The 27,566-nt window shown below is 37.0% G+C and overlaps 1 protein-coding gene across 2 annotated transcripts; it reads right to left on the bottom strand.

Annotated features, from left to right (window-relative positions):
- Window positions 1-213: 213 nt before the first annotated feature.
- septin7a (septin 7a) lies at window positions 214-26,870 on the bottom strand. 2 transcript variants are annotated; one of them, XM_067509153.1, is made up of 13 exons: window positions 26,693-26,870; window positions 17,886-17,992; window positions 9,226-9,326; window positions 9,000-9,134; window positions 8,597-8,714; window positions 8,186-8,278; window positions 7,874-7,970; window positions 4,678-4,729; window positions 4,332-4,457; window positions 3,928-3,948; window positions 2,567-2,702; window positions 2,323-2,468; window positions 214-2,109 (listed from the first exon to the last, which is right to left on the bottom strand). In XM_067509153.1, exons 1-13 carry the CDS (start codon window positions 26,853-26,855, stop codon window positions 2,073-2,075), a joined length of 1,332 nt encoding a protein of 443 aa, XP_067365254.1. In that variant the 5' UTR covers window positions 26,856-26,870; the 3' UTR covers window positions 214-2,072. The 2 variants fall into 2 exon arrangements, with proteins under 2 accessions (XP_067365254.1, XP_067365263.1); XM_067509162.1 differs by lacking the exon at window positions 3,928-3,948.
- Between the last annotated feature and the right edge of the window lie 696 nt (window positions 26,871-27,566).

Genomic DNA, 27,566 nt, shown 5'->3' with positions numbered 1-27,566 from the left:
TTAATGTGGGTTTTAATCCTTGTGACACTCCCCCTAACAATAACATTGGATCTCACTCATGGTCATGCATCTTTCAACAAACGTGAGGGGAAAACCCAAAAACCTGAAGAGTGGAGGCTGGTATAGCAGCACGGTAATGGCAATGACTTTAGAATTTGTCAGGCTGCATACTGTAAATTTCTGCTTTGTTTAAAATGTTACTTGACCAAGATCCTCAATGTTCCCCCATCACAAGTTTATTATGTGGCTTTGTACAATAAAAACAAAAACAATAAAAAATACAGATACAATACATAAACAGTGCTAAATGCCATGTAAAAAGCCAGCTTGGTACACTTATTAAGTTGACAAATGTTTGACTGAACAATCTCAGCTTTCACATGTTACTCAGACTTTCCACATGTTGCCCCTGGAAAAAAATGTTTCTGCTGGAAAAAAACGAAGAGCCTGTAGAAGAACTTCAAATGAATTCACACGTAAGCACTTCAGGAGCACTTTCTTTGATACTTTGTTCATTGTTGCACTCAGCATGAGTGAAGTCATGAATACATCTTTGGTTTCCAAGAGCAGGGTTAATAACCACTGGCTATAATACTGGAAACACTCAGAACATTATTGCTATACCAGGGGCAATACAAAAAAATAAGAAGTAAAAAACAAACTATAGCAAATAGAGGAGCACAACATCTTGGGAAACAGTGGTGTTTAAAAGTTTGTGAACTCTTTAGAATGGTCTTTACTACTGCATAAATATGAGGTCCACTGATTTTTTCAAAATAAAACAAATTACACACAAATACACTTGTCCATTTATTCACTGTGAAAAATTATGCAATCTTAGATCAATTCATCTTCAGGATTAACACAACATTTGAAGGGAAATGTAAAGTGTGTTTGAGTGTTTTAATCAGCGAGACAACAGTTTTGAGTGGGGGATGTGTCACGGCTGAAACAAAGGAGATTAGTGAAGACCTTAGATTAAGCCTGGAGAGGGTGTCAGACAGATCATGTACAAATGGTGGACACTCAAAACCATGTTACTCTCCCCAGGTGTGTTCAACCAACAAATAAATCCTTCAGGTCACACAAAGAGCAAGGTGTGGAAAAATCCAGGAGGAACCCCAGGGTGTCATTAAGAAAACTAAAAGCCTCTTTTGCAGAGGCTAATATCAATGTTAATGTTCACTGAACAACAATAGTGTATATGGCAGAGCTGCAATGAGGAAGCAAAAAGAGCACTGCTGTCTGTCTACAGATAAAGACCATGTGAATAAACCAGAAGCTTGTTGGAAGAATGTTCTGTGGACAGAGAAGGCCAATAGAGAACTTTCTGGCTTAAATGAGAATCTTTATGTTTTGTAATGACCAGAGCCATATAGGCAAAAGACCTGCAGCTAAGGAGTAAATTTTTTTTTTACTATCAATAAAAAAAAAGGGACAGTGGTCCACATGACTCACATAGCTATAAATACTTTTAAGACAGTGATTTGAAACCAATGTCCATGACTTGTACAGCCTCTCAAACTAATTATATGTAGGCTATTGTAAATAAGTATTGACTGAAACATTTTTATATCCATTCTGACCTTCTACAGAAATACTGTAGGGGGGACATGAAGCAGGCAGTTCATGTACAGATCCTAACCACCATCCCTGAGTTGAAGCTGTTCTGTAATGAGGAACGCTCTTTAAGCCTGACATGCAGGGCCTTTAGTTGTTATGTAGTTATTGCTACAAAAAGGGTTCTTGCCAGGTACCAATCCACATGCTTTTGTCACATACAAATATTTAAGATTGGATAATTTTTCACATTAAAATGATTTGTAATTTTCTGTCTAATTTATTTAATTGGGTACCCTTTATCTAGTGTTAGGGCCTGAGTGAGAATAATGTTGACAATGTTTTAGGTCATATTTATAATTTTGTCTATTTCTGCATACATACATTTTTGCAAATCTTTAAGCACCACCGTGTATATAGTTGCAATTTTTCAACAGATGTCCTTACAATCAAAGCTGGCAGGTTAAAATATAAATAATGTACTGTAACATCAGGAAGATCCTCCATAGTTATTAAAAGATCTTCTTCTTTTTGTTCTTCTCCAAGGTCCTATTAAAAAAAAAAGAAGTTTATCTGATATAAGCAGAACATCTACAGCTATGCAAATTAGACATAATGTTTCAGTTTGTAACTGATTAGATGGTGATTAAATTTTATTACAGTTTGGAGTCGAGTTTTCCTTCAAGGCATAAGTAGTCTTCATATTTATATTGTAAACTCCTTAACATTATGAATTGAAATCTTGTGTAATGGTATGTTTACCTGGAGGCATCTAGTTTCTGCTGTTCCAGAATCCTCTGCTGGGCCTCCCAGTTGGCCTTTTCTTCCTCAAACTGATGACGTTTCTCTTCGAGTTCCCTGTGCTGGGCCTCCAGGTTCTTTTTCATTTGCTCATGACGCCTCTGGAGCTGCAGGAACACAGAAATACAGAGGTCAGCTGAGAATGCTCCAAGGCACACAACCTAAGTGGCATTTTGCTTTTAGAAAAGCAGCCTCATGACTTTACCTCAACTTCTGAGTCTCTGAGCTTCTGGAGCTTTTCTTTGACCTTCATCTCAAAGACTTGTTCCATTTCTTGTTCCATCTTGTTCATCTTGGACACATGCTCTCGTCGCTCCTCCTCCATCTGGGCTAGAGGACTCCTGATGGCAAAAACCATGGTTAATCAAACAGCAAACAGTGGCAGGTATGTGGGTTGTCATGCATTTGTGACCGCTGTTGGGCATTTCCTATCAGTGTTGAACAGAAAGTCATTGGGACAGCAAAGTGATGGAAAAAGCAAAATCAGGGGAAGAAGACAGGCTCGCTGGCCTTCACTGGAGACCCACTGTAACAGGTGCCATCCAGAGAGGTGACAGAAGCTTCTCAGAAGAACAAGCATTATTAGGGAATAAACTTTATTTATTTATTTATTTATTTTTTACTTATAATGCTTGAGTGAAGAAAACAGTATGTTTGAAAAACAAAACAAACAAACAAAAACGTTTAATGCCATATTGAAGGTCCTCAGCTCCTGGCCAGTGGTTGCTGATATAATTTTACTTGTAAAATCAAAACTCGCCAATTTCTAAGATGAATAGTACTTTTATGTTTTACATTGTTATTACCTCTAAATTAACCAGTTAGCAGACAATTTAAATTTGTTGTAATTACCCTGAAGTTAGGACCTTTAGCCAAGTACAGTAGTATACAAGCCAAGTACGAGTGGTGTTGTACTATCCACAGAAAAATAGGTAATAAGTCAAGCCAACTGCCAACAGGCTTTAGACTGATTGAGTAGACACATTTAAATGGTCATGGTGAAGTTTAAATGGCCCACCAATGGTCCTACTTTGAGGAGCACATGCGTAAAAATGATGTTTAATGTCTGTCTGCCTTCGGTGTATTAAAACAACTTTCAGCTGATAAACACCTCCATGTGACATCATCTGGAGGACATTTTCAGTTCTGATGATTTCATCTGAAGCAATTCTTGAGAATTGGCTTGACTAAGACTACAGTCTCTGTAGTGTGAGTTACTACTGCAGACTGTAAGGCTCTTCCAGATGTTATCCGGAGGACTTTTTCAATGAGAAGCAGGAAGATATTTTACTTTATGGAAGGCAGAGGCGAATCCAATACAAATCATATACTCCTCAAATTAGAACCATCACATACAAAGTTTGGGAAGCTGTACTCTTTATTGAAACTATTTAAGATTCTGCATGGCCAAACTCAACAGCTACATTTTTTAAAGTTAAATACAAACTTGAGTGTTGCAGGTGAAAAAGAAAAGAAATACATTTCTATAAGGTAGGGAAAATAGAAAAGAGAAAGAGAGAAAATGCTTTCTTTGGAGTGGTTATGAAGAAGTGAAATAACACTTACATGCCGTCATCCGTCTCAGGTCTAAAAACAAAGAGACGCACAGACACTTAGCATGCTGCCATAATTCATGCATTAGCTTATGAGAGTGTGCTGTTGATCAATAATGGGTGCAGCCAGTGGATTAGGAGTCAAATGATGCCAAAGTTAGTGCTGACACAATTGATACTGGTGGCTAGTTAGTGTGGGGGCAGATTGTGCTGGTTTGTTTGGGCCACGAATGGATTTAAAGATTCAATCTGCTTTAGTGACAGGTTGCTAGAGTTAATCTGTAGGTCAGTCACTGCAGACTTTGACCTATGAACTGCAAGTACCTCCACAGTTACACAATGAGTTGCTTAGAGAGTAGTGACAGAACTACCAGACCAGTCAACAACATTTGGGTACACACTGTACTGGTAACTTACTTGGTAAGCTGTCCTTTGTTTTTATTGTTGTCCACACCATTGTAGGTGACTGCAGCTAGTTTTTTGCTGCGGTAGTTTTCATAGTGAACATTGTTTGTCACATCCTTCAGGTCTTGCATATGGGTCCTGAGGGAAAAGAAACAAATAAAACGTGGTAATAAAACACATGTATTCTAACCTAAACGATTAATTAAGTTTTGATGCATTTAAATAAAAAAATAAAATAAATTCCTTTGCATAAATATGTATTCATTCTTGTACTTGTAGATTATTTAAGGCATTAAAGCACTAATAGTGAGCCTAGCTTGAATGTCCTGTACTGAAAAGAAGATGTGTGTTGGCTCACCTAATCAGCATGTTCCGGAGGATTGTAAAATCACAGTGCTCTCCATTTTCCACTGTGAGAAGAGTCAAACAGCAGAGTTTAGATATGATAATGTGGAGTGATTTAACAAATCAACGTAACAGATCTCTGTGGTGATTATGAACACAGAAAAGAAAAACAGATGATATAACAAATAATGTTTACATTGCAGTTCATATCAACTAGCAACTATTATTATCTTGCCCACATGATTAGGAAGTAAATGTAATTATTGCAGTCAGAGTTGAGTCAGGATATGGCTTTGTAAACTGTGATAGATGTTTACATAGGACAGTTTGGGTTAATAACTTTCCATTTGTTTGTTTTTTTTCCACTTAGACGAGTTCAACTTGGGAGTTTGTTTACTGCCGGTCTGATCATCTGACTGTCTGATCATCTGACTGCTCATCATCTGACTGCTTCTTGCTTTCTTCGACTCTTTTTAATGATGTCACCACCTTTTGAGCTGAAATGGTCAAAAGTCCGGCTGCACATGCAGTGTAATGAACAACTTTATTGCTAGAGGAATGCATTTTAGCTTGTAGCCATCACCAAGGAAGAAGTGAGGATGAGGGTAACTGACCCCTGACCCTGTTTATCATAAACAATAGAATTTAAGATTAGAGCTACAAAAACTTTTTCAAACAATTGGAACTCTGTTGACTGCTCCCTTTAAAAACTGCTTCAAATTACAAGCTGGGAGTGCAACCACCATCTCTCATAATGAGAAAAAAAATTAGGGCAATGTAACAAAAGGTTAAATATCTATGCCATGCTATATATTTATATACATTTATATTTAACTATTACATCTTGCAAACATTTTCATCTAATGCATTTTACAAGTGAGGAACTCACACACACACACACACTTTGTAAATGTTATGTAAATGTTAACAATATCCTGAAACTGACAAAAGGTATCCATTTTGCTCCAATTCACTTTTTACCATGACATTTTATTCTCTTTCTCTTTGTCTTTGTTGGTCTTGTCAATTAACCATTTTCTCAGGTTTAGTACCAGAAACTACCTGCAGGTGGCATTGTGTTCTTTCTCTGTTTCTCCCAAACTCTCCCATTTCTCTGGATGGCTGTAGTACATTGACTTGCATAACTTTACCCTCCCCTGCCTTCATTTCATTTGTTACAGTCAATTCCTCTAAGCACAGACATTTTTATACTGTGGCAGTTTCCTCAGGACTCCAAGATGAGTATGCTATAATGCGTCATGTGTCTCACAGGAAAGTGATCAAGCAGGACTCTTGTATCTTGTGCTTATGAGAAATATGTGAAGGGTCACATTAGCTCTACTGTGTCACTACAGTTTTTTTTATTTTAAATATTAGCAGAACTGCCTGCTTGTACTACAATGTATTGTATTTTATTCCCATTAAAAATATATATACACGGGGAAACATCTCATTCTTCTGTGATACGTTCTTTAAGAGATATTACATTAAATAACATATCATTAATCTTCAGGTGATGAAACCCAGAGCATGCATTTTTTTACATGCATTTTTACCTGAGTAAACATGGCATCACCTGCATCAATGACCAGACACACCTCTTGCTTCTTTGTCCAACTAAGCTGATAAAACCGACCACCCTTGTTTCTGACTGGGTGATACATATATAAATATAACTTGTATACAAATGGTTGTTTTTAAATTAGATCTTATTTTTTTCATACCCAAATTAATGTAAATGTATTTTACCATGTACTTCTAACAAACCCTGATGAGGGATGCACGTCAAAAAACGTTGGTCTTATGAAAATGTTGTTCAATAAGCTGTAAAGGTTGCTGGCAGTTTGATCTTTTCGGTTTGATTCTCCACATCCATTCACAATGACAACAGGTCAAAACTATTAGTCAAAAACTAATCTTGCACTTCGCTGCCCTGAAAGCTTTAAATATGATGCACCTTATTTTGTTATTTGAAGAAAGTATGCTGGAAAATATGCTGTCAGCTAATTGAAAAGCTGTCAAAAGTGCTCTTGCCAACAGTTATTCCAATGTACTGTGCAGCTGAGCCATTTTGACATTGTGCTACTTTTGTATGTATCAATCAGATAACTGTGTATTTTGTTCTTCACAGAACACTTAACATTTCAAATCAGTTTTTTAATTTAGTATAAAATCCGCATTGTTTACATCTTTAATCTTATTTTTCTTCCTCATCTGCTGCTTTCAACGTAGATCAACCAGTTTTAATGAAGCATTTCTTCGGATTTTTAATTGATGATTTAAATCATAACTAGCTGCCACATCCTGCTGCGTTAAATTAGCTCCTCAACACAGTCATTTCACGTTCTAAACTGAGTCATAATTCATTTCAGCCTCACACTTTGAATCAGAACAACTCCCACATTCACAGTGACAACCTACATGTCTCAGACTTTGTACTACTATTTCCTCTACTGGTCATCTTGGGATTGTGACAAATCACATTCAGTGTTGTTTACCAAAGGAGATAGTAGGAGAATTAATTTGCAGAGATGAACACAGATAAGCATGCAGAACGCTTGATTGACTTTATATTGTGTCACCGTCCAAGTTATGACCCAATTACTTAAACTATTAGTTTCTGTCTGATTCTCGGTTGTGAGCTATGATAACAGTCATTAGTCAGTCATTAGTGGAGCAATAGAGTGACAGAGATATGCTTATCACTGACCCTCGCATGCACTTAACTTTGGAACTGAACTTTTAAAATTATTTTTCAACCCTCCTCCAGCCTCACTTATCTAGGCTGACTACTAAACATTACAAATAATTATGCCCTAGACAATCACCTTTAAATTAACTACTGTGTTTGAAGCCAAAATATACTGCCACTATTTTATTTGGACATTTCTTATACAGTATGTACACATATGTAGAATTAATTTGATAACTACAAGTTTCTCCTCCTTTAATTATGAGCATAAAACTATTATTCATGATGTAATAGTTACTGGCCCAAATTTGTATTATTTTTACCTTTTAAGGGGGTTAGAATTAGGTTTTAAAAATCTAATTTTTTTAATTACTTGCAAGTGTGTGTGCATGTACATGCAAAACAATGGCACATGGATTTCAAACACACTGCACTTTTATCACAATAGAAATAATGGTGTGTTTTTGTGTGAGAGAGATATTCCACTTCAATGATCAGTTGACCTTTGAGCTCTTACCTTCAGCCACACCCCAGGGGTACTGTCTCCCACGCACTCGCTTTCCATTGACCTCAATGGTGGTGTTACTACCAACTACAGCCAAGGGTAAACGATCCTGCAGAGAGGAGTGAGGCGACACAACTGTTACATAGCTCACACAGAGCTAAAAATACACTTTAGGCTGTGCACTAACATACAGTATCCATAACATAAATCCAAAGGCACTGTATTTGTGTGCCAGTGAATATGAATCAATATTAGTTTGAAAACTAATATTCTACTGATTTTTCTCATGAAAGTTTGATGTAAGGTTGCTTGAGAAGAAATTACCTTAATTTTCCTGACCATCTTCATCTCTTCTTCATCGTCTGTCTCTGGGAAATCATAGATTTTGATTTTATGATCCTGGATTTCTTTCATGATCTGCACAAAGCCGAGTGAAACAGACAAAGACAGGTCAACATGAGAGCATGTGGAACAAACAGGTCTATAAAACGCAAACATTCATGCTTTAGGTTCTTAAAATACAGGTTATTATAAGTTATTAAATAAGTTTATGAAGAACAAACTAGCATAGCTAATGCAATCTAAAACTTGTTACAAACATCAAATCTAGACCTGTTTCTGTTAGTGGCACTGTCACATGCAGCAGCAGTATCAAGCCATTAACTCTGATCATAGAGTTAATGGCATGATCAGATAGACTCTGATCATGTATTCAGTCCGAACAGTCCCACATACCTGTTTCTTGAACTGCTGACATTCCTCAGGTGTCATTGTGTCTGCTTTGGCAATGAGAGGGATGATATTTACTTTTTCATGTAACCGTTTCATGAATTCAATATCGAGAGGCTTAAGTCTGCAGAAAAGGGTATAAGAGACAGTTTAAATGGTTAGAATAGCTTTAAATGGCTGTGGCATAAGCAGAACAGAGCATGGAGGGATGAAAGTTCTTGACCTAAAACTGCACATCTGGATGGACAAAATAGAATTGTAAATCTGTGCTGTGTGGACTCTTAACTCATCATTTCAAGTGCAAATCTCAAAATATAACGCTCTACCTAAAATTAGTAATATTTTTGCATCCTAAAAATCTTCATGAACTCTTGAAACTCCATGATCAGTGGATCTCTGTAATACTCACCCATGTCCAGATGGGGCAATGAAATACAGGCAGCATTGCACTCTGCTGTCTGGCATCTGCCGTCTGTTGACCCGGGACTCTGCATTGAGATAGTCCTCAAACTTACTGTCAATGTAATCAGTAACTGGCTGCCAGCTGAAGAACACAAATTATACATAATAATGTCAGGTACAGTGTTCCAGTGCGTAGTAACTTCTATTAACCAGTGACAGATAACTGCTCTCACCAGTTACTGTTGTCAACTGCATCCCCAAAGCCGGGGGTGTCAACGATGGTGAGCAGAAGGTGCACTCCTCCTTCCTTAACGAGAACCTTTGACTGTTCCACCTGCATCAATTTTTGAGAAATCAGGGAAAAAAACTAAAAATTTATTTTCGAAGTTTATGGCTGCAAGAAATCTTTAATAATTCGAAAAATAAAAAGCAAATGTAGATTTATCGGGGTTTATAATGTGTTTTATATTGGTCAGGTCAATAATGTATTCGGACAGTGTTTATGTAAATCCTCAAATTAATATGAAATGAAACCGTCAACATGCGTGTTGAGTGTAAATTTTAATTTTAAGATTTGGTCAAAACTATGAAATGAACCATAGAGGATTTACAACTAGCTTTATAGACACCCTTTGCTTTCTCAAAAGAAAACAAACATAATTATAATATATAATTATATATTATAATTAAAAGTCAGTTTTAATACTTGGTTGCAAATCTGGAACCTGTAGAAATAAACAGATTTTTTCCTAGTGATGCTCTTCTAGGCCTTCAAATGATAAATGGTAAATGTTCTGCACTTACATAGAGCTTTTCTACCTATTGGCACTCAATTGGCTTTACCCTGCTTCTTATTTACCCACATTCACCGATGGGGGGAGCTGCTATGCAACTGGCCAATGCTCACAGGGAGCAACTAAGTTTGGTTTAATGTCTTGAAACTTTGACATGTGACCGGAGTAGCCAGGGGACGAACATCTGCGAAATTGGTGGATGACCGTTCTAACTTCCTGCACCACAGTGACCCCAGGTGAGGCCTCATTACTGTGTATATCTTCACTTCCTGCTTGTTTTTGGAGTTTTCTACCTGTTGCAATTGAAATCCATGCTGAAGTTCTTCAGGTCAGGTGTATGACTTAGCCATTGCAGTATATTTTTCCTCTTTGCCTTTAGAAAGTCTTGATGGTTTTGCAGTTTGCTTCAGGTTTTTGTCTGGCTGCAATGTGAAGCGCCATTGAATAAGTTTTGAAGCACAGCTCCACAGATGAAGTAGTGTCAATCAGATCATGAGCAGTTAGTCCCTTCTCCACTGTCTTCTTTTCCCATTGATCTCATGCAAGTTGATCTTTGTCTCTGTATTGTTTCAAAACAAGATTTTTGCAAGATTTGTTTGTGTTTTTGAACTTTGATTTGATCTTGCTTTTTATGAGACTTTCCAATTTTTTCCACTGTTTAGTCAGGTGAAATCTTCTTTTGTCAGTTGAATTTGGCACAAATATTCCCATTTTCTGAGAGGTTTTTGTAAACCAGGGGAAAAAAATTCTTTTGAACAAAGCTGTTCTGATAACAGAAAGGTCAGAAGGGTTGTGCATTAATCCATTGGAGGTTGACACAGAACTCGTGATTATCAGATGAACTTTGATTTAATCAGCTGCTCCAAACCAGACCTAATCTGCCACCCATATCCAAGGCCCAGGGATGTCAGACTGATGAGTGAATTGAAACAGTCAGTATGGTTCAAAAAGGACAATGCAGGCCCACTCACTCCCAAAAATAGATATGCAATGAAGGCATAGCCTTCGATTGCAGTCCAAGCCTAAAAATATTGTTTTTAAGTTGATAATCTGAGACTCCACTCACTGTGTAGTAAAGCTGTCAGAAACTTATAGAGCATGGCTACTTTTTTTTTAACCTCATCTTAACTGAGGTGACACCTTCCTTTTAATTCAGCACCATTTGAGTGAAACAAAAAAAATTGGTGATTTTGATATTTATTTATATGAGAAATAATACAGATCTAATTTTATAAAAAACAAACAAACAAAAAAACCCTCCCGTTTCTGCATTTTTTTTTTACTTATATTGCATCATTAATGGGGCAACTGCACCTGATGAAGAGGACTCAAAGGCTTCACAGTGGCTGCTGAGTGAACTTTTTTCAAAACTCTACTGAAAGCATGTTGTCTGAGTTGTCAATTCAACAGATTTTTGAAATGCATAATTTCAAATGAACAATAAATTTAGCAAAAATACATTTAATGTTTAATCTTTGTATTTTACTGTGTTAATGCGGCCAATTCTTGGTAGTGGCCTTTGCGGCCTGGCATGGTACTTCCACCACAAATGCTAGTGTTTCTGCAACTGGATCTGCCTACTTTCTGCATCAATTCAATGAACGTGATCATCTTCCAATACCTTTATAACTATTAAAGTTAGAATAATAAAGAATAATAGTGCTTGTTATACTGGTATTATATATTTTATGCATCTTCCTATGCACAAAAAACTTCCTTTCTGCTCTTTCTTGCACTTGCATCTTGTGAAATGTGAACACATTTTTCTAATAGGACTTTGCTTTGATGTTTTCTCCTTGACTTAGACTTTGCTGCCTTGTACCTCACTTGTAAGTCGCTTTGGATAAAAGTGTCTGCTAAATGACTAAATGTAAATGTAAAATATAAGAGAGACATATTCTTATTCGCCAGCCTGTCAAATTGGTAAAATGTCTTAGTATTATGGTGTGTAAAGACTCCTGCAGTCTCTTCTTCAACAGCATAACAAGATGAGTCAAGCCACAGACATGCCTGTTAATCAGACAGGCTGCTTACAGAGAGTGAGCTCATGGGAAAAGAAACAATACTGACTACATCTTTTCACACGAGAACAATATGATGGCAGTATTATTGCTTATTTGACTGCTATCTACTGTGAATGCAAAACAAACTATGAATGACATAGGCACTGCAAATTACTGCATTTTCAACCTGTAAATAAATATTTGTTCCTCATCAGTAGCAGCTTAACTGACACCTTCAAGAATGTTTCCTGATTTAATGCAGAGTCCAGCTGGCATAGTCACAGGTGAGAGTTCACCTTCATTCAACTTTGATCTGCATATCTGAATCACAAAGTGCCAAGTTTGGTACAACGTTATCCACCAGATTACAAACTCGACTCTCATTGTTAGCAGTTTGTGATTGATATGCTCTATATTTCAGCGAAACTATGACCTCATGTTTTGTTTTTGGAGCCGAATGCAAGGAGAGTTCTAAAAGGAAACTAATCTCACTCTACCTTAACAGATAAAACCCAAATCTAAACAGTTTATGTGACCCTTTAAAAAGGTATTTTTACATTAACTTATTTGTCCAGAGTTCATATGTGAAAAAGGTGACAATGACTCATACAGCAATGGGAGAGTTGCCATGCATCTAGCCTGACCCACTCGGAGCAACTAAACTTATACAAGGACACTTGAACATAAGAGAGGAGGAGCCGAGAATTTACAGACCCTATGATTACTGGACAATAACCACATTACCCATAGCAGTAATATATTATATAAGCTGTTTATTACAAATGTGTTACCTCAGTAAACCTCATTAAATATTCCACTAAAAATTGTCAAAATAACTGCAGATACACGGTTGGTCCTATTTACTAAACAACAGTTAATGTTCCCACTGCTTGTGACAAGAAAACCACCATTAGTGACAAAGATTTTAACTTGCTAAAGTGATGAAACTATTCCTACAAAGAATAGGTTGACAATGAAGAAGAACTCCTTCCTTCTATATCACCCTTATTTTGTTATTTCATTTTTAAAATTCCACTGCAGCAGTGTCCGATATAAAAAGCGAGGCATGTCTGTGCAACACTACCACAAGACTGAGCCAAGAACACATGGCACTTTTGCTGGCTAATCACCCAGTCTGTGTCCTCCTATGCTCTTTAGCCGTACTGAGCCTTATTAACCTGCCACACCAGAGACATCTGCCCTGACCTGTCACCTCCAATAGGCAACACCCATTTCTTCAGCCTGCCTGGCCATCTTCCCTTTTTTCTTATCCATAAACACACTGGATTCTATTACATAAAACATTCCTATGGCTTTCATCACATTCTCTGGCATGAAAAAAAAGTGGCCACAGTTATTTGAAATGCAATTAGTTTGTGGTTCTGGGAGAGGGAAGAAGAAGAGCTTTCTGTTCTTCATATTTATCGTCTTTGTCCCTGCGAGGATAAACAAGCAATACAAACACACATAGAACACAATTCATTTGCAGCAGAGAATTCAGTATACTAACATGCCTTTTGCAATGGGACTGAAAATCTTTAGGAATCTTCAAACAAGTAGTCTGGGAGCCCACAGACACAGCTCCAGTTTCTTTTTAAGTTTAAATAAAAGCTGGGGAGGTGTAATGGACAGGTAAACCAACTGGAAGCAGCAGTGGGGTGAGGGTAGACAGAGTCCCTCAGTGTGTTGCCAGGGATTAGAAGAGATCTAGAGCAGAGTGACAGATCACAAAAGAAGATCCTCAACATGCAGCTGATCTCTTACACCAAGCGTATAGAAATACTCTAGTACTAACTTCTTTACTACAAGTAGAAGACAGAAGAATGCAACATGTTGGAGCTCCTTTAAACTGACAGTATCAGTTTTCATTCTTCAAAAGGGAGTGCATGCAAAACTATGTCAGTCATGTCAGTGCCAGCACCATTAACAACTGAAAGCTTGGAGCACATGCCTCACAAATTCAGTGCAACTCCAGGTGGCAATTTCATTATTCATACAGGTACACCTGCAGTTTATATGTATGTTATTGCTACAGTATGTAACTTTTTAAATTATTTTTTAGTTTAAATATACTACTGAACTTATCTTAATGTGGAGAGGTGCTATGACAGGCTTCTGAGACCCGGCAACGTTGAACAGCACTGACAAGAGTGAAGAAATATTCAGCTTTATAGGTTTTTAAATCAGGCTAAAAGATGTTTTTTTAAGGGTGGATTTTTTACAAATGTGTTACAAAGGTGATGACTAATCTTTCAGAAAAGGTCTGTGACACACAGATCCCACGACAGTGTGTTCTAGGTAATAATCAGCCATTACAGTGTCATGCTGTTGTAATGTAATTAAGAGGAAGTTGGAATTTGAATAGGAAGTGGTAATAAACTTATGCCTTTTATTATCAGTACATCAGCAGAGGAAGTTGTCTGTTTTTTTTCTGTCTTTGTTTCAACACAATATTTATTCACATACAGCTGGTAGAAATGTTCCTTTATCAGAAATTAATAAAAAATACATTTTAATTGTGTTAAGTGGGTTGCAAAATTTGTTTACAGATTTTCTTTTCAATACTTTACTTTTTAAATACAGTCCATAAACATTGTGTTACTTCTTGCAATGAAAGAACATGTGCATTATTATTTTGTTACAGTTAGGGCTATGTTTCCTTACATGCCATTTCAATGTAAGGGCATACAAGCGTAACCCGTACCCTGATATAATACTAACTTTAATTCATTTCTGATAAAGGAACATTTGTATTAGCTGAATGTGAATTAAACGTTAAGTTGACTTTAAAAAATTTGTTGTTTTAATCTTTTTGTCTTTTCAGAATAAGGGGATTCAAACTTTTGTACCCAACTGATTAATTTTTGATACCATTATTAGATCATTATGGTGAATTCTATTTAAATTATTTGAAGCCATCCAAATCTCATCTTCATCATTCTTCAGTGCCATTGTCTTTTTTTTAAACACCTTTCCTTTCATTCTTGCTGATACTCTTTTATCAAACAACACACACGACACTTTTCTCCACGCGTTCTAACCTGCTTGCACTCACCTCTTCACCTCTGGATCATTGACACTAACTACTTAAAGTCCTGCACCTTCTTCACCCCTGTAATCTCACCGTTCCACTTAGGTTTCCTCATTCACACACATGTATTCTGTTTTGCTCCAGCTAAGCTTCATTCCTCTGTTTTCCAGAGCAGACCTCCACCTCTCTAGATTTTCCTCCACCTGCTCCCTGCTCTCACCACAGATCACAATGTCATCTGCAAACATCATAGTCCGTGGAGATTTCTGTCTAACCTCATCTGTCAGCCTGTCCATCACCAGAGCAAAGAAGAAGGGGCTTAGAACCGATTCTTGATGCAGACCCACCTCGACCTTGAACTCCTCTGTCACACCTGCAGCACAACTCACCACGGTCTTACAGCTCTCATACATGTCCTGCACCACTCTAACTTACATCTCTGCATCTCCAGACTTTTTCATACAATACCACAGCTCCTCTCTCGGCACTCTGTCATACACGATGCAACTCCCTCTGACCCTCTCTGTACTTCTCCATCAGCATCCTCAAAGAAAATACTGCATCTGTTGTTCTCTTTCTAGGCATGAATCCATATTGCTGCTCACAAATGATCACCTCTGCCCTTAGCCTAGCTTCCACTACTCTTTCCCACAACTCCATTGTTTGGGTCATCAGCCTTATTCAGCCTTGTTCTTAAAAATCAGCACCAGTACACTTCCATTCCTCAGGCATCCTCTCAATCTCCAAGATCTTGTTAAACAAACTATAGCCAGAAACTCTACCGCCACATCAGATTTTCCTGATGACATATATGTCACAAGGACCAACTGATGACATGACCTTTCCACTCTTCATCCTCATCAACGTCCTCCTCACTTTACTCTTACTAATCTTTGCTACTTCCTGCTTCACACCAGTCACTCTTTCTACTCTTTTTTCCCTTTCATTTTCCTCATTCATCAACTCTCCAAAGTTATCCCTCCATCTTCCCATCACACTCCTGGCACCTGTCAATACTTTTCCATCCTTATATTTAATCACCCTAACCTGCTGCACATCTTTCCCATCTCTCTCTCTCTGCCTTGACCCCCTGTACTCCTTAGTCTCCAACTTAGCATACAAGTCCTCATATGCTCTCTGTTTGCCCTTTGCCACCTCTACCATCATTTTACGTTGCATCTCCTTGTACTCCTGTACACTTTCTTCAGTGCGGTCAGTGCTAACCCTAACCATTATAACTCCACCGTTTTGCTGCTGCGCCTTTCCATAAATCTGTAAACACAAATTAATCTCTAACCAAAGTTTTCGTGCCTTAATTTTTAAGTTGGAAGTTTGTAAAAACAAAAAAAATATAATTATTGTTGCCGTAAATTAATTTAGTAACTACAAACTGCTGTAATTGTAGCTTTCACTTCAGTAACAGATGATCATAGATCCCCAGTAACCAATTAACCTGTAGTTTATAATTTTTTGTAATAATAATAATAATAATACGTTTTTGCTAATTAGATGTGATAAAGGAATCAGATTTAATAAATTGGCATGATTTATGAAGTATATGTTGAGTCAATTTTGTCAAATTCTGTGAGGAACCTGTTAAAGACTGTGCTGCATGCACTTCAGATGGGGGATCAAAATACTGCAACATCAGATTCACTTGCTAAAGGAAAGTGGAGCATTTTAAACATTCACCACAGACCCGTGAAAATCTGGAAGACATTCACATAAAATGTGCAGTTTAGAAGGAAAATCAAAATGATAATTAATGTAACATACTCATGTTAGTTTCAGAAATCCCCCCCTTGCCAAGTGTAAACTTAATGTTTTTAGACCTCCAGTACTTGGAGCAAGTAGATGGTAAAAAATATGGTGTGTCAGATTGTGAGAGATGTCATACATATTTACATATACATATTTAAAAAACAAGTATAGGTATCATGTCAGTTTCTGATCAAACAAATCTGGATTTTACACCAATACCCTCTATATTTAAACCAAATATTTAAAGTAAGTGAGGTTCCTTTGAACACTTTGATGACTGTCTGTTACTAAAATATAAATCATTAGATTAAGCAGGAAGAAATCTTTCCATTTAGGACTAATGATCTAACACTCAAAGCTGTCAAAATAAAAGGAAAACTTTTTTAGTAAGAGTTAATTTAAAACTCAGCTAATGTGCTTCATCGAGACTAAAGTACATGAATGTGTATAGATTACAGTTGATTGACAGTGGTCTGGGAAAAGAAGCAGAAAATGCCTCAATTTTCTAACTTCAAACCCACTTCAAACCAGCGAAGAGCACAAAGAAAAACACTAATACAAAATTGTGACTTATAAAAAAAGCAAAAACCTTTCTGACACAAGAGTTCAAGTTGTACTCTATTGCTCACAATAAAAAAGAAGTTTTCCCTTTAAAGACAAAAAGATTGTAAAACTGTATCTGACAATCATTAGCTTTATGAACATTGGCTTTCACAGTGAGCATATTCAGATCCAGGGTTTGTAGGTTGTACAACATAAGATAAAGAATATTTTTAATGTGTAGTACTGTATATAGCATAAACTAATACTAATGCAAATACCTTAGTCCTGTTTTGGGGTCAATTTTACTTCATTAAATAGAAGCAAATCTTGAGTAATGTTGTTCATTTTACTTTCCTACACGGACAATCATTAAAATGTAGGGAAGTGTCAGAATCATGATCCAGTTGTGTTTCCTAATTTAAAATATAACACGCCTGTTTTTGATAATCAAACTCGTCTCTCTTTGGTAAGGCAGATGAACCGGTCTCACTGTTGTAATACATGGGTGACAACAGCTAGGAGCAGCAGCCTCACAAAACAAGATCACAGACAGCAACTACTAAATTGATGGCTTCAATGTTCAGAGAGAAAAAGGTTAAGGCACACCTGCATTATAGAAGCCTCGGGCTCTGACACTTCCAACTGGCAAGTTTGAGGGTGTAGGTAATCACGACATCAAGTTTAAATTAACAGCAGTCACACCAATACAGAGTATAAATTCACAATAAATACAAAAATACAGAAAGAATTGTCAATATTACCTGTACAGTTTTTTTTATTCTATGAGAAGGCCCAGGGTATTCAGTGGAGTACAGGTCTGTCAGAAATAGTGAGTTGATCAGTGTTGACTTTCCCAGCCCAGATTCCCCTGAAAGAGAAAGACAGAGTCAGTGAGTGGGTGGGAATGAGCTCAAGGGATGCATTTCACACTGTGCTTGTTTTTTAATCCTCTTTTTTCTTCTTTGTTTTTTCACGCCGTACTTGACACAACATCCAGAAGTTTAGCAATATTCAGCCAGTTTTGCTGTTTAACATTCTTCACATGTTTCAGATTCTAAACATTTTTTTAAGCATAGGAGACAGGAAATGGTTGTCCACCCCAACTTTCTTCCAAAAGAGGTTACTGTTAACTCAAGACGAAGGAAGAGATAGGGTGGAAGCCCTGTCCTCCAAAATTCTTTTCCTGTCTGCATGTCAGGAATCTAATCAGAGACTCATGGGAAGGGAGGAGAGGGGAAAGAAAGATTTCAAACCACCATAATCTTTCTGGTTCTAACTATAAAATGAGAGGTAGAATCAGAAGTAGAGAAGCAGTCAGACAGCTGACCCTAAAATTAGCTATATTACTGCATAAATGATTGAACATTCTCATGCAGTCCCATTCTTCATTTTAACACAGACCTAACAGGCTTCATATCAGTTACAATTTTACTCACATGCTACACTGCAAATACTGTATTTCTATGACAAGGGCCGTAAAAAAAGACCACTGAAGCCCTTTTCAGAAATGGGATTAGATGCATTGCTGGCTTCATTAATATTTTAAAGTGATTTAGTGTCAAGCATCTGAATAGCGTCAGGGGTTAGATTGCAGCTTTTTTAAAGTCACATAATATCAGATACCATCTTTTATTGTTTTTGCCCACTTTATGAAACAATGTCCTACATCATTATGTCATAATCTTCTGTGTGCCTATATGTTAATAATGTAAATGTCAATCTTTCTGATTAGCTATATTAGTAAATGTAAATGTAAAATGTAATATGACTGCACACTTTAAGGTGAAAAGTAAATGTTAGGAGGTACAACCTAGTAAGATTGTTGTTGCGACTTAACTGTGATTTATAGTCCTGCTAGAATCTGCACAGAGCCTATGCTGTTATTGTTGAACAGCAAGATTTACTGAAATTACTGCAAGGCAGAAGAAAAAAGCAGACACTGGAAGAGATTGTCTGTACACCCACGGAGCTGATGAGGCATAAAGACAGAGTATACCAATCACAGTTGTTGTGGTGTTAACATAAGGGTTTGCAGGTACATGAGATATATGGCATGGATTGACCACACGAGTATAAAATAAAAAGGTCCTTACTGCAACAAAACTCAGCATTTAGCACCTTATAGCATTTTACCACTGGATTGTACTGGTTTAACATGACATAACTCTACTTGCTTATTACCAAGTTTACCAAGTACCCCTTCAATTTAGCTCATCATCATAGCAATGTTACATAAAACGAGGGTGATATCACCATCAATGCAACAAACACGGAAGGAATGGAGTATTGTCAAAGGAATGCTCTTCTGGATTAGTGGTATGTGTTTGTTTGTAAGAGCAACAGCTCCTATTGTTTAAAAGAAGCTAAAGGCAAAAAAATAAAAACCTTAAAAAATAAAATAAAATACTTCTCCAGAGTTAAGACTGGGTTGCTGAAATGGAACACAGTGGTAGTGACACCTATCTCTAACTACTCAGGAGCCTGCAGTGCTTTGTGAGTAGAGTCAATTCAAATTTAGCTGGTAACATGAGGTTAAACATGCTTTTAGAAACAGTAGGTAGGGCTGGGTATGCATACTTAACACTATGTTAGCAATGACAAAAACTGATATGCACTAAAATTATCTTAAACATTTCAGAATTTAAATTTAAGAGGCTTGTTCAACTTCCTGGTTTTATTATAACTAAACCTTCTACAATTAACTCACGAATGTTATTAGCACAATTTTGATAATAAATTACTTGAAGTAAATTGTGAGCACTGTAGATGTATTATTTGGGGGTTTTCGACTGTCCAATAAAACAAGCAGTTTGAATATGTTAACTTGTACCTTGGAAAGCAGCAACAGTTCTAATGTTTTTGCAGATAGGGGAAATGAAAAATTAAAAAGGAAAGCCTGAGTGTGGTAACGTCATATCTTTGGTGTGCCCACTTGAATAAGTCGAGGGCAGCAAGGAGCTTGTCAACAAAAGTTTCAGAGTGAGCCAGGGTAGCACTACAGCCAAAGAGCCACTCCTGATCTTTAAAAGTGACCATGGCCAACAAGGACGATATGTAGGTTATGCTGTACAATTAATTCAACTGTCCAAACTATACAATTTACCACAGCTTTGTGTCTAATCATTTTAAGAGTTTAGGCTGATACGTCAAATATTTTGGGAGATGGAAGGACACCGAGAATAGACTTAAGAGGAGTCATTCCTGATTAAAACATTGTGACAGTCTACACGTTACACTTTAATTAATTAAACTTTAGATCAGTTTAGAACTTGACTGGAGTCCATCTGTGGAAAAATCAATTGGTCCCAAAAATCACACTGCATGTCAAGGATCTATTTGTAGACCTTCACAATTTCATTTTTTAGTAAGGAATAGATGTGGGGACATTTGCCAAAAAACATTTCTAAGTTGTGAATGGTTGTAGGGCACACTGCCTGATTAATCATAAAATGTGAAACTAAATTGAGTAAATGACAAAGAAAGAAGGTGACCAAGAATGAAAAAACTGTTTTGGCTTCATAGCAATTTGAAAAAAAGACATCAGTAACACTACATTAATAAGGTCATCATGATCAGATGGGGAGAACTTCAACTCAAAGATATGATAGCCGTTTGCTGCAAATAGGACTCAAAGTATTGAAGGAAGGATATACACAACCAATTAAAAAGAGGCCTGTAAAGGAAACCTGCTCCAGAATGAGGCAACCTAAGAATGGGCTGATGATTCACCTTTCTGCATGACAATAACCTAGAGTATAAAGATTTCAATCTTGGATGACTAAACTGAGTCCTTTCTTTTAAAGGCACACTTCAGCAACAATAGTGGCCTGAGCTTTACAACTGCAACTAATGCAGATAAACACAAAATAGAGAGGGAAAATGAGGGATGTCAATATAAAATGACAAAACTAGAATTACAATGGTTGTAGTGGTGGCTGGGTCAGTGGAAATGCTGATCCCAATTGTTCAAAACTGTGGTTTAATGTTTGAAGCAAACAGGGTTGTCAATCTACCACAAAACTGAAACTTTATAAAAAAAAACAAAAAAACATAACAACTAACATTAGCAGTGAAGATCTGATAAGATGTTAATGGCTGTTGACTGAAAAATATTTGCTGCCCCTGCTTCTATGAGTCAGAGCAATGTAGCACTCATAGTAGCTTGCAATTCAAAGTAGACTTGACCGAAAATTTTCCACATACTTGTGTTAATTGCTGTTAAACATCCTAATTGAGCCCTTTGAGGTGACTGCTGACTAAACTCACTGCATTTGTGAAACAGTAATTGTTTTGGACCATTTAAAAAAAAGTAGGCCTACCCTAGATACTACCATATTTAAATCGTCAAACCTTGTCTGTTTATCAAGTGCCACAGAATCACTCCTAAAAACTGCCTAGGAACATGTCAGTGTGTAGTCCCTTCAGGGAGTTTTCATGACGTGTTGGAGCTTATTTTGAATGGATAAAATTGCTGTTGCCCATCTGTCTACACTAGATAAGCCACAATGACAAAGTAAAAATCTATTTCACTAACTACCTGCAGTTTTATAAAAAAAAATTTTTTTCCTAAAGACTAAAAAGTTATTTATTTAAGTAGTACTCTTAGTATAGTGTGCAGAAGCCCCTTTTGCAACATTATCAGCTTCAAGCCTTCTTGGGCAGGTCTCTAAAACAGATGCATGATACTGACAAAAAACCTATTTCCTGGGATTTTGTAGCGTATGACAATGAAGGCAAAATGAGATGCGTTCTGCGATTCATGTGAGAGATTTTTTTTTTTTTTTTTTAGATGATACAATTTAGGCAAAAGGGCTTAACTCTAGGATTTGGCTAAAAAACAAAAACAAACAAAAACAGTCCAGTATCAACTTGGCTGCATTCTTCACGTCATTGTTTTGGTCGAAGGTGAATAAACACAAGAATTACAGCTTATGTCCACTCATGGAGTTTCACTCTATACTTGACTGCATTCCTCTTCCCATAGCAGTTACACTTTTTATTAAATTAGCAAACATTTAAAAATTAACTTAAGTAGGACAAAAAACCCATTCTGCATCACTGCATCTGGGCATCCCAGTTGCAGCACCAGAAAAGGCTTGCCAAGCTTAAGTTCGTCACAGCTCAGCTTGCTCTGCAGCCAACACACTTCCTTTAAAGGAAATTTCCAGCAGCTGTGTAAACCATGGGGGCTTATTCAAAGGCACTTTTAACTGTATGCAAGGGGCTGCTAAAGGGAAAGTTTGCAGGAAAAGTCTGATTTGTAAGGGGGAACCCATTTCAATAATTCTTTAAACAGAGCTTCCAAGACACGGGCAATAACGTGCAGGTGAAATCAAACATGATCTCTTTGTTTAACAAAAGAAACATTTTGCCTGCTGGCAAAAGCACACATTTTTATTGTATGTGTCAAACTGTGTGTCCTCCTCCTAAAAGCCTATCTTGCTTAATTGAGGATATTCTTTTCAAAAGGGTTGCAGAGATCATTCAACCTTCTGTTAAATAGGACCAAACACAACTGGCACTGGCTGCAGTGGACAACATCAAGGTCAGTTGCTGCCAATCTGTAAAAATCACTGCCAAATATTGACTTTGACTACTAAATGGCTCTAACCTAGTTTCACTCATTTGCTAACAATAGATATCCCCCTACTACAATAACACTACAACCCATACTAACACTAAGGCTATATTCAGAGACAAATGTACTAAACCAAAGCAAGACTGTTTCTTTCATGCACTGTACCAGTGAAACAATTAAATACAACCAGGAACTCCGGTAGGATGAACAGATTTGTTTAAAGCTGAGACATCACAGCAGTTGTAAAACCCTCAGACAGGATAGTGCAACTTATAAAAGTTATCACCATATGTGCATATATTATAAAAAGCATTCAAACTAAACAAGGTTCTAATAATAACTTATTCCGAACTCATTCATTTATCTGCCCCCTCTCATTTATTCAGACATTTTCAAAAAAGATGTGTAATTGGGTCTACTGATCACACTCATAATGAGCTCCATGAAGCTCAGAATCAATGTGATATAAACATGCATAATAGTCACATCACAGGATGTGTGATGTCAAGTAAGGCAAAATAACCTCCACATTTTTGCTGCTTGGTACAAAAGAAAAGCATGCATGGTTCTCATTTTCCACGACTGATCTAAAAGAGATACAACATAACGTTCTGTAACCACAGCTATTTGACATAATGCCAAACTCTGTAGTTACATTAAACACTAAAGCAGGGCTCCTATACTTATACCTAAAGTCAATAATATTAATAAAGTCTTGTCAAGAGATTCTACTAATGCACGTTTTTGGAACATTACATGCCCACTTTAAAATATTTGTAACCTGTTGTGTGGGAGAGACCATCAAGCTCCTACTCAGCATTTGTCCGTTTTAGGAAAAAATATACCTGCCCCATATTTTTTCCATTTCTTAATGATGGAATGCAAGAGATATTCAGTGACTTGGAAATACATTTCTTTAGTTCTTTCATGGTGTAAAGTTGGGCCAGAATACAGATATACAAGTAACTGGACTTTCCAGATACAGGTGTATTTGCTTAAATATTTTAAACACTGTCACTGCAATTTGGTGGTCTCCATTTAACTAATTGTATGAGGTCTGAAATCAAGTGATGGTGAGTTTAAGTGGCTTTGTAAAGATCTGTTTTCAATCTTTTTTCTGTACATTTTTGTCAAAAAAATAAAAAACAGATTAAAAGCAACAATGCTTCAGTATGTGGGAGGGGAAGAAATATGTATGTTATTGGAAAATGCCTTGTTTAAGCAGGGCAAACAATGCAGAAACAGAGTTTCACATAAGTGACTTAAAATTAGATTGTGTGTTTAGGCATTCTGATTGATTATCAGCACTTTATTAGCACTTCAAGAAAGCAGTGAGATTTTCAGATTTGAAAGTGTAATTGTGAATGTTGTGGTCTCTCCTACGTTTCTGTGTGGCCGAGGGTGGAGCTGAGCTCCACACAACCACGAGAGTGGCATGACATCTGAGGTTGCACAAGTGACGAGCTGCAGGAGCAGAGACGAAGCACAACGGAGATGAAACAACTTAAGCTCTAGCAGTAACAAGCTAATAGAAGCGGTTCACTAAAACACCTATTAAACAAAGAGAAACATGCAGCAAAGCGATAATGTTAGCTGCCTCCCACTGCTAATTACCAACCGCTATTTATATGCCCTGATGCAGAATGTATTTTTTTTTTTTTTTGTAGCTAAATACTTGATTGTGTTTACATGCACTTAAGTAACCGGTTTACTCAGCGAAACCAGCTTTCTCAGCCAATTGGGAAACAAGTTTACATGGCCTTTAGACACCTGGAAATCCATGCAAACATGCAGCAACATCCTGGCTCACAGAAATGTATAATGTATAATGATGTATGCCTTTCCTTTTTATTTATTTTTTTGTGTCTTTGTGTTGATGCAGAATCACAGCTTGAACTGAACTAAACTACTGAACAATTAAAAAAATGCAATGGGAAGTGAATTATTTAGACCTTAGTTCTTTGGCCTCAGACTTTTAATATTCAGTCAGACTTTGGACAGACTTCCTCCTAAAACTTAGACAGAATTGTTTTATAATAATCCCACCCACATTCAGTCTTTCCCTCCAACTGCTTGTTCCTGTCTGCCGTGTTGTATTATGTACATGCAATGTTGGAGAAATCTCATTAGAAACCTGGTTACATGTATACATGACGGAGAAATCTGCTTTTTGGTAAAGAAATCTACAGTATCTAAAATCAGCTTTCTCTAATCCCTTACTATAATATCAGAAAATTTTTCCTCTTTACATGACAGTTAAGACATCTTAGGAAAACTATAACCTGGTTATTTAAGTGCATGTAAACACACTGTATGTTTATGAGGTACTACAAGGAGAGTTGCCACATCAAATGTATAATTATCTAGTATTATTTATTCTTCGTATCGAATAACATTATACCTATATCAAAGGAAACTCCAAAACGAGTCATCGTGCAATAAACGTAGATCTTTGGAAACATTTAGCTGAATGGTATTAATTCCTTTTGTGCTCGCCACCTCTTAAAATTAACGCTGCCCTGTCGTGCTGGTGACAGTTAAATTAGCACCTATTGGGACCTGGAACTAATTTGGAAAAATAGAGGAAATAACCTTACAATGCAAGCATATTGCAGTAAAAAATAACTAGAGTACACAAATATAAATAATTATTTTTTTTGTGCAGCTGTTGAACTGTAGTGCAAAAGAGGTTACAGTTGGAAATGGGTTTCTGTTATGGTACTGCTATACCATAAAGTGAGCCTACTAGACTGAAGACTAAAATATACAGTATTTGTCAATATAAAAGTGATTGAGAAACCTGCTTAATACCAATAAAAATAAAAGAAAACTGATATTTTATCTGTTATGGTGATTAAACTAAACTGTTTACGGTGTCTATCGGCTGGGAGAGTAAAAAGTAGTTTTCTGAACAGTTTCTGCACACCGACCAAAAACAGTTTAGGGACTGAACACTATTAAAAAGCACACCGTAAAAACTCTAAGGCGAAGAAGAGCAGTAATAACGTACTGTGTCACCAGCATAAAAATGATAACTTCCAGCCCCATTAATTCCACTGGTCCTGCCCCCGTTGGTAAATATGTTTTAATATTTTTTTAATATTATCCATCAACATGTAAAGAAGAAGCTTTATTGTCATCATATACTACATTAAGGAAAAGAACACTGTATCTAACACTTCATTCACAGCAGAATGACATGAGCTTGACTTGGCTACTTTACCCTGCTATTTAAATTACGTGCTGCAAACAAAATTGCCACATAAGTGCCTCATTCCTGAGAGCACACTGCGGGGGGAAACTCCAGGGCGTGACAACATGAATGCTGCCAGAAGGGTGGAGGGTGCTCCCATTGCCATGCAGCTGTGCTCTTTGCCCATGGAGTCAGGTACACACTGAAAGCCATAAAGCCAGAGGACAGGATGTAACACCATGCAGGTACTCAAGAGTGAATTCCTGTCCAGGTAGCGCTGGGCAATGTGCAGCAAGGAAAGAAGGGGTTCTTTGGATGAACCTCCCTTTGAATTTGCTGCTCAGGCTTTGGCTGCGTTAATGGTATTAAAGGAAACCTCCCACCACACAAGCCCAGAGACACAAGTGCTAACACACACATGCAGCTTTGGTGGGCTGCCAGTGCTGTTGAATTTGAATGACAAACATTTGTTTTAAATATGGGTCCCAGAGGCTTGTTTACATGCAACTTGTCCTTCTTGACATAAACCATCTCTAACAAATTTTGACACCAAGTTTCAAGCAGTTTCAGCCATGAGATTTTGGTTCGAACTGGCAAACAGATGAACATATACATTAGGACACACGTCTAACACAGACGCACAGCTGCATATGTAGGCACAAACTTCTTGTCACTTGATTAAGCAAACAGATTATGAATTCAAGTATGACAGTATATCTGTCAATGTTTCTCGTTAGATTATGTCATAAATGAAAGAAAAAACATGATACAAAAAGTGCTAATGGACAATTACTCACCCACAACCATGAGCGTGAACTCGAAACCCCGCTTCACTGATTTTCTGTAAACTTGGTTGGGAAGATTTGCAAAGCCAACATAGCCCTCTAGGTTCTTTGGTTGCTGTGGACAAAAAATAAACAAAGTTGATATTTTTTTCCAATAGAAAGTGGGAACAGACATAGTAGTAGCTCCAGAGATGCCAATGTTGATCACCTTGATAGTGAGCCCACCACATTGAAATGTCATAAAGAAATGTCTTACTTAATTACTTATACACTGGCTGGATTCCTAAACAATTTTATTCATTAAGTTCAAATTCTGGTACTAGTATCAGCTAAAGGAACCTGACTACAGTCTGATCTCTAAAATGTTTTGTCTCAACCTGCTGGTGCTGCTGCTGGCTCCTTTACAATCTGACTCTAGAGGGAAGCATTGTTATAAATAGGAGAGTAACAAATTGCGCATTTAGAAAATGAGTTTGAGAAAATGCATGGATTTGCAAAACTTCTTAACAAATAACAGTAAAACAAGTGGCAGCTTCTTACTTTTAGCTAAGTGCTGGTTGCTGCATATACTAGTTATAATGACAATGCTGGCAGCAGGTAATTTAACCTGTTATTAATAAACATCATTCTGTAACAAACTGATTCTATCATCTAATATTAATATGTTTTCTAAAGTTCTGTCATTCATTTATAGCTTATCAAAAATGTAGGCCAATTATTTTTTACTAAATCAAAAATATTTCTAAATCATCTCAAACTCAATCATCTAATTCACTGTTCTCATCCTCAAAGGAACTGTTGCACTCTGCATCTGTGTCTTCGCCTCTGCTCAAGCCGTCTGCCACTGTCACAGTCTGAAACCACAATGTTTTTGCAGAGGCAAAGA

The sequence above is a fragment of the Channa argus genome, chromosome 1 (assembly GCF_033026475.1).
Source record: "Channa argus isolate prfri chromosome 1, Channa argus male v1.0, whole genome shotgun sequence".
Lineage (NCBI taxonomy): Eukaryota > Metazoa > Chordata > Actinopteri > Anabantiformes > Channidae > Channa > Channa argus.
The sequence above is the reverse complement of the archived record's forward strand: the minus strand, read 5'-3'. Positions and strand labels throughout refer to the sequence as shown.

Excerpts from the sequence above, each read along its gene's own strand:
- septin7a (XM_067509153.1), bottom strand. The coding sequence starts at position 26,855 with ATGTCTGTTCCCACTTTCTATTGGAAAAAAATATCAACTTTGTTTATT. Across the intron at positions 8,279-8,596 it reads GTCAGCAGTTCAAGAAACAG|ATCATGAAAGAAATCCAGGA; the intron begins GTATGTGGGACT and ends GGCTTTGTGCAG. Across the intron at positions 7,971-8,185 it reads AGATGGTCAGGAAAATTAAG|GATCGTTTACCCTTGGCTGT; the intron begins GTAATTTCTTCT and ends TCCTCTCTGCAG.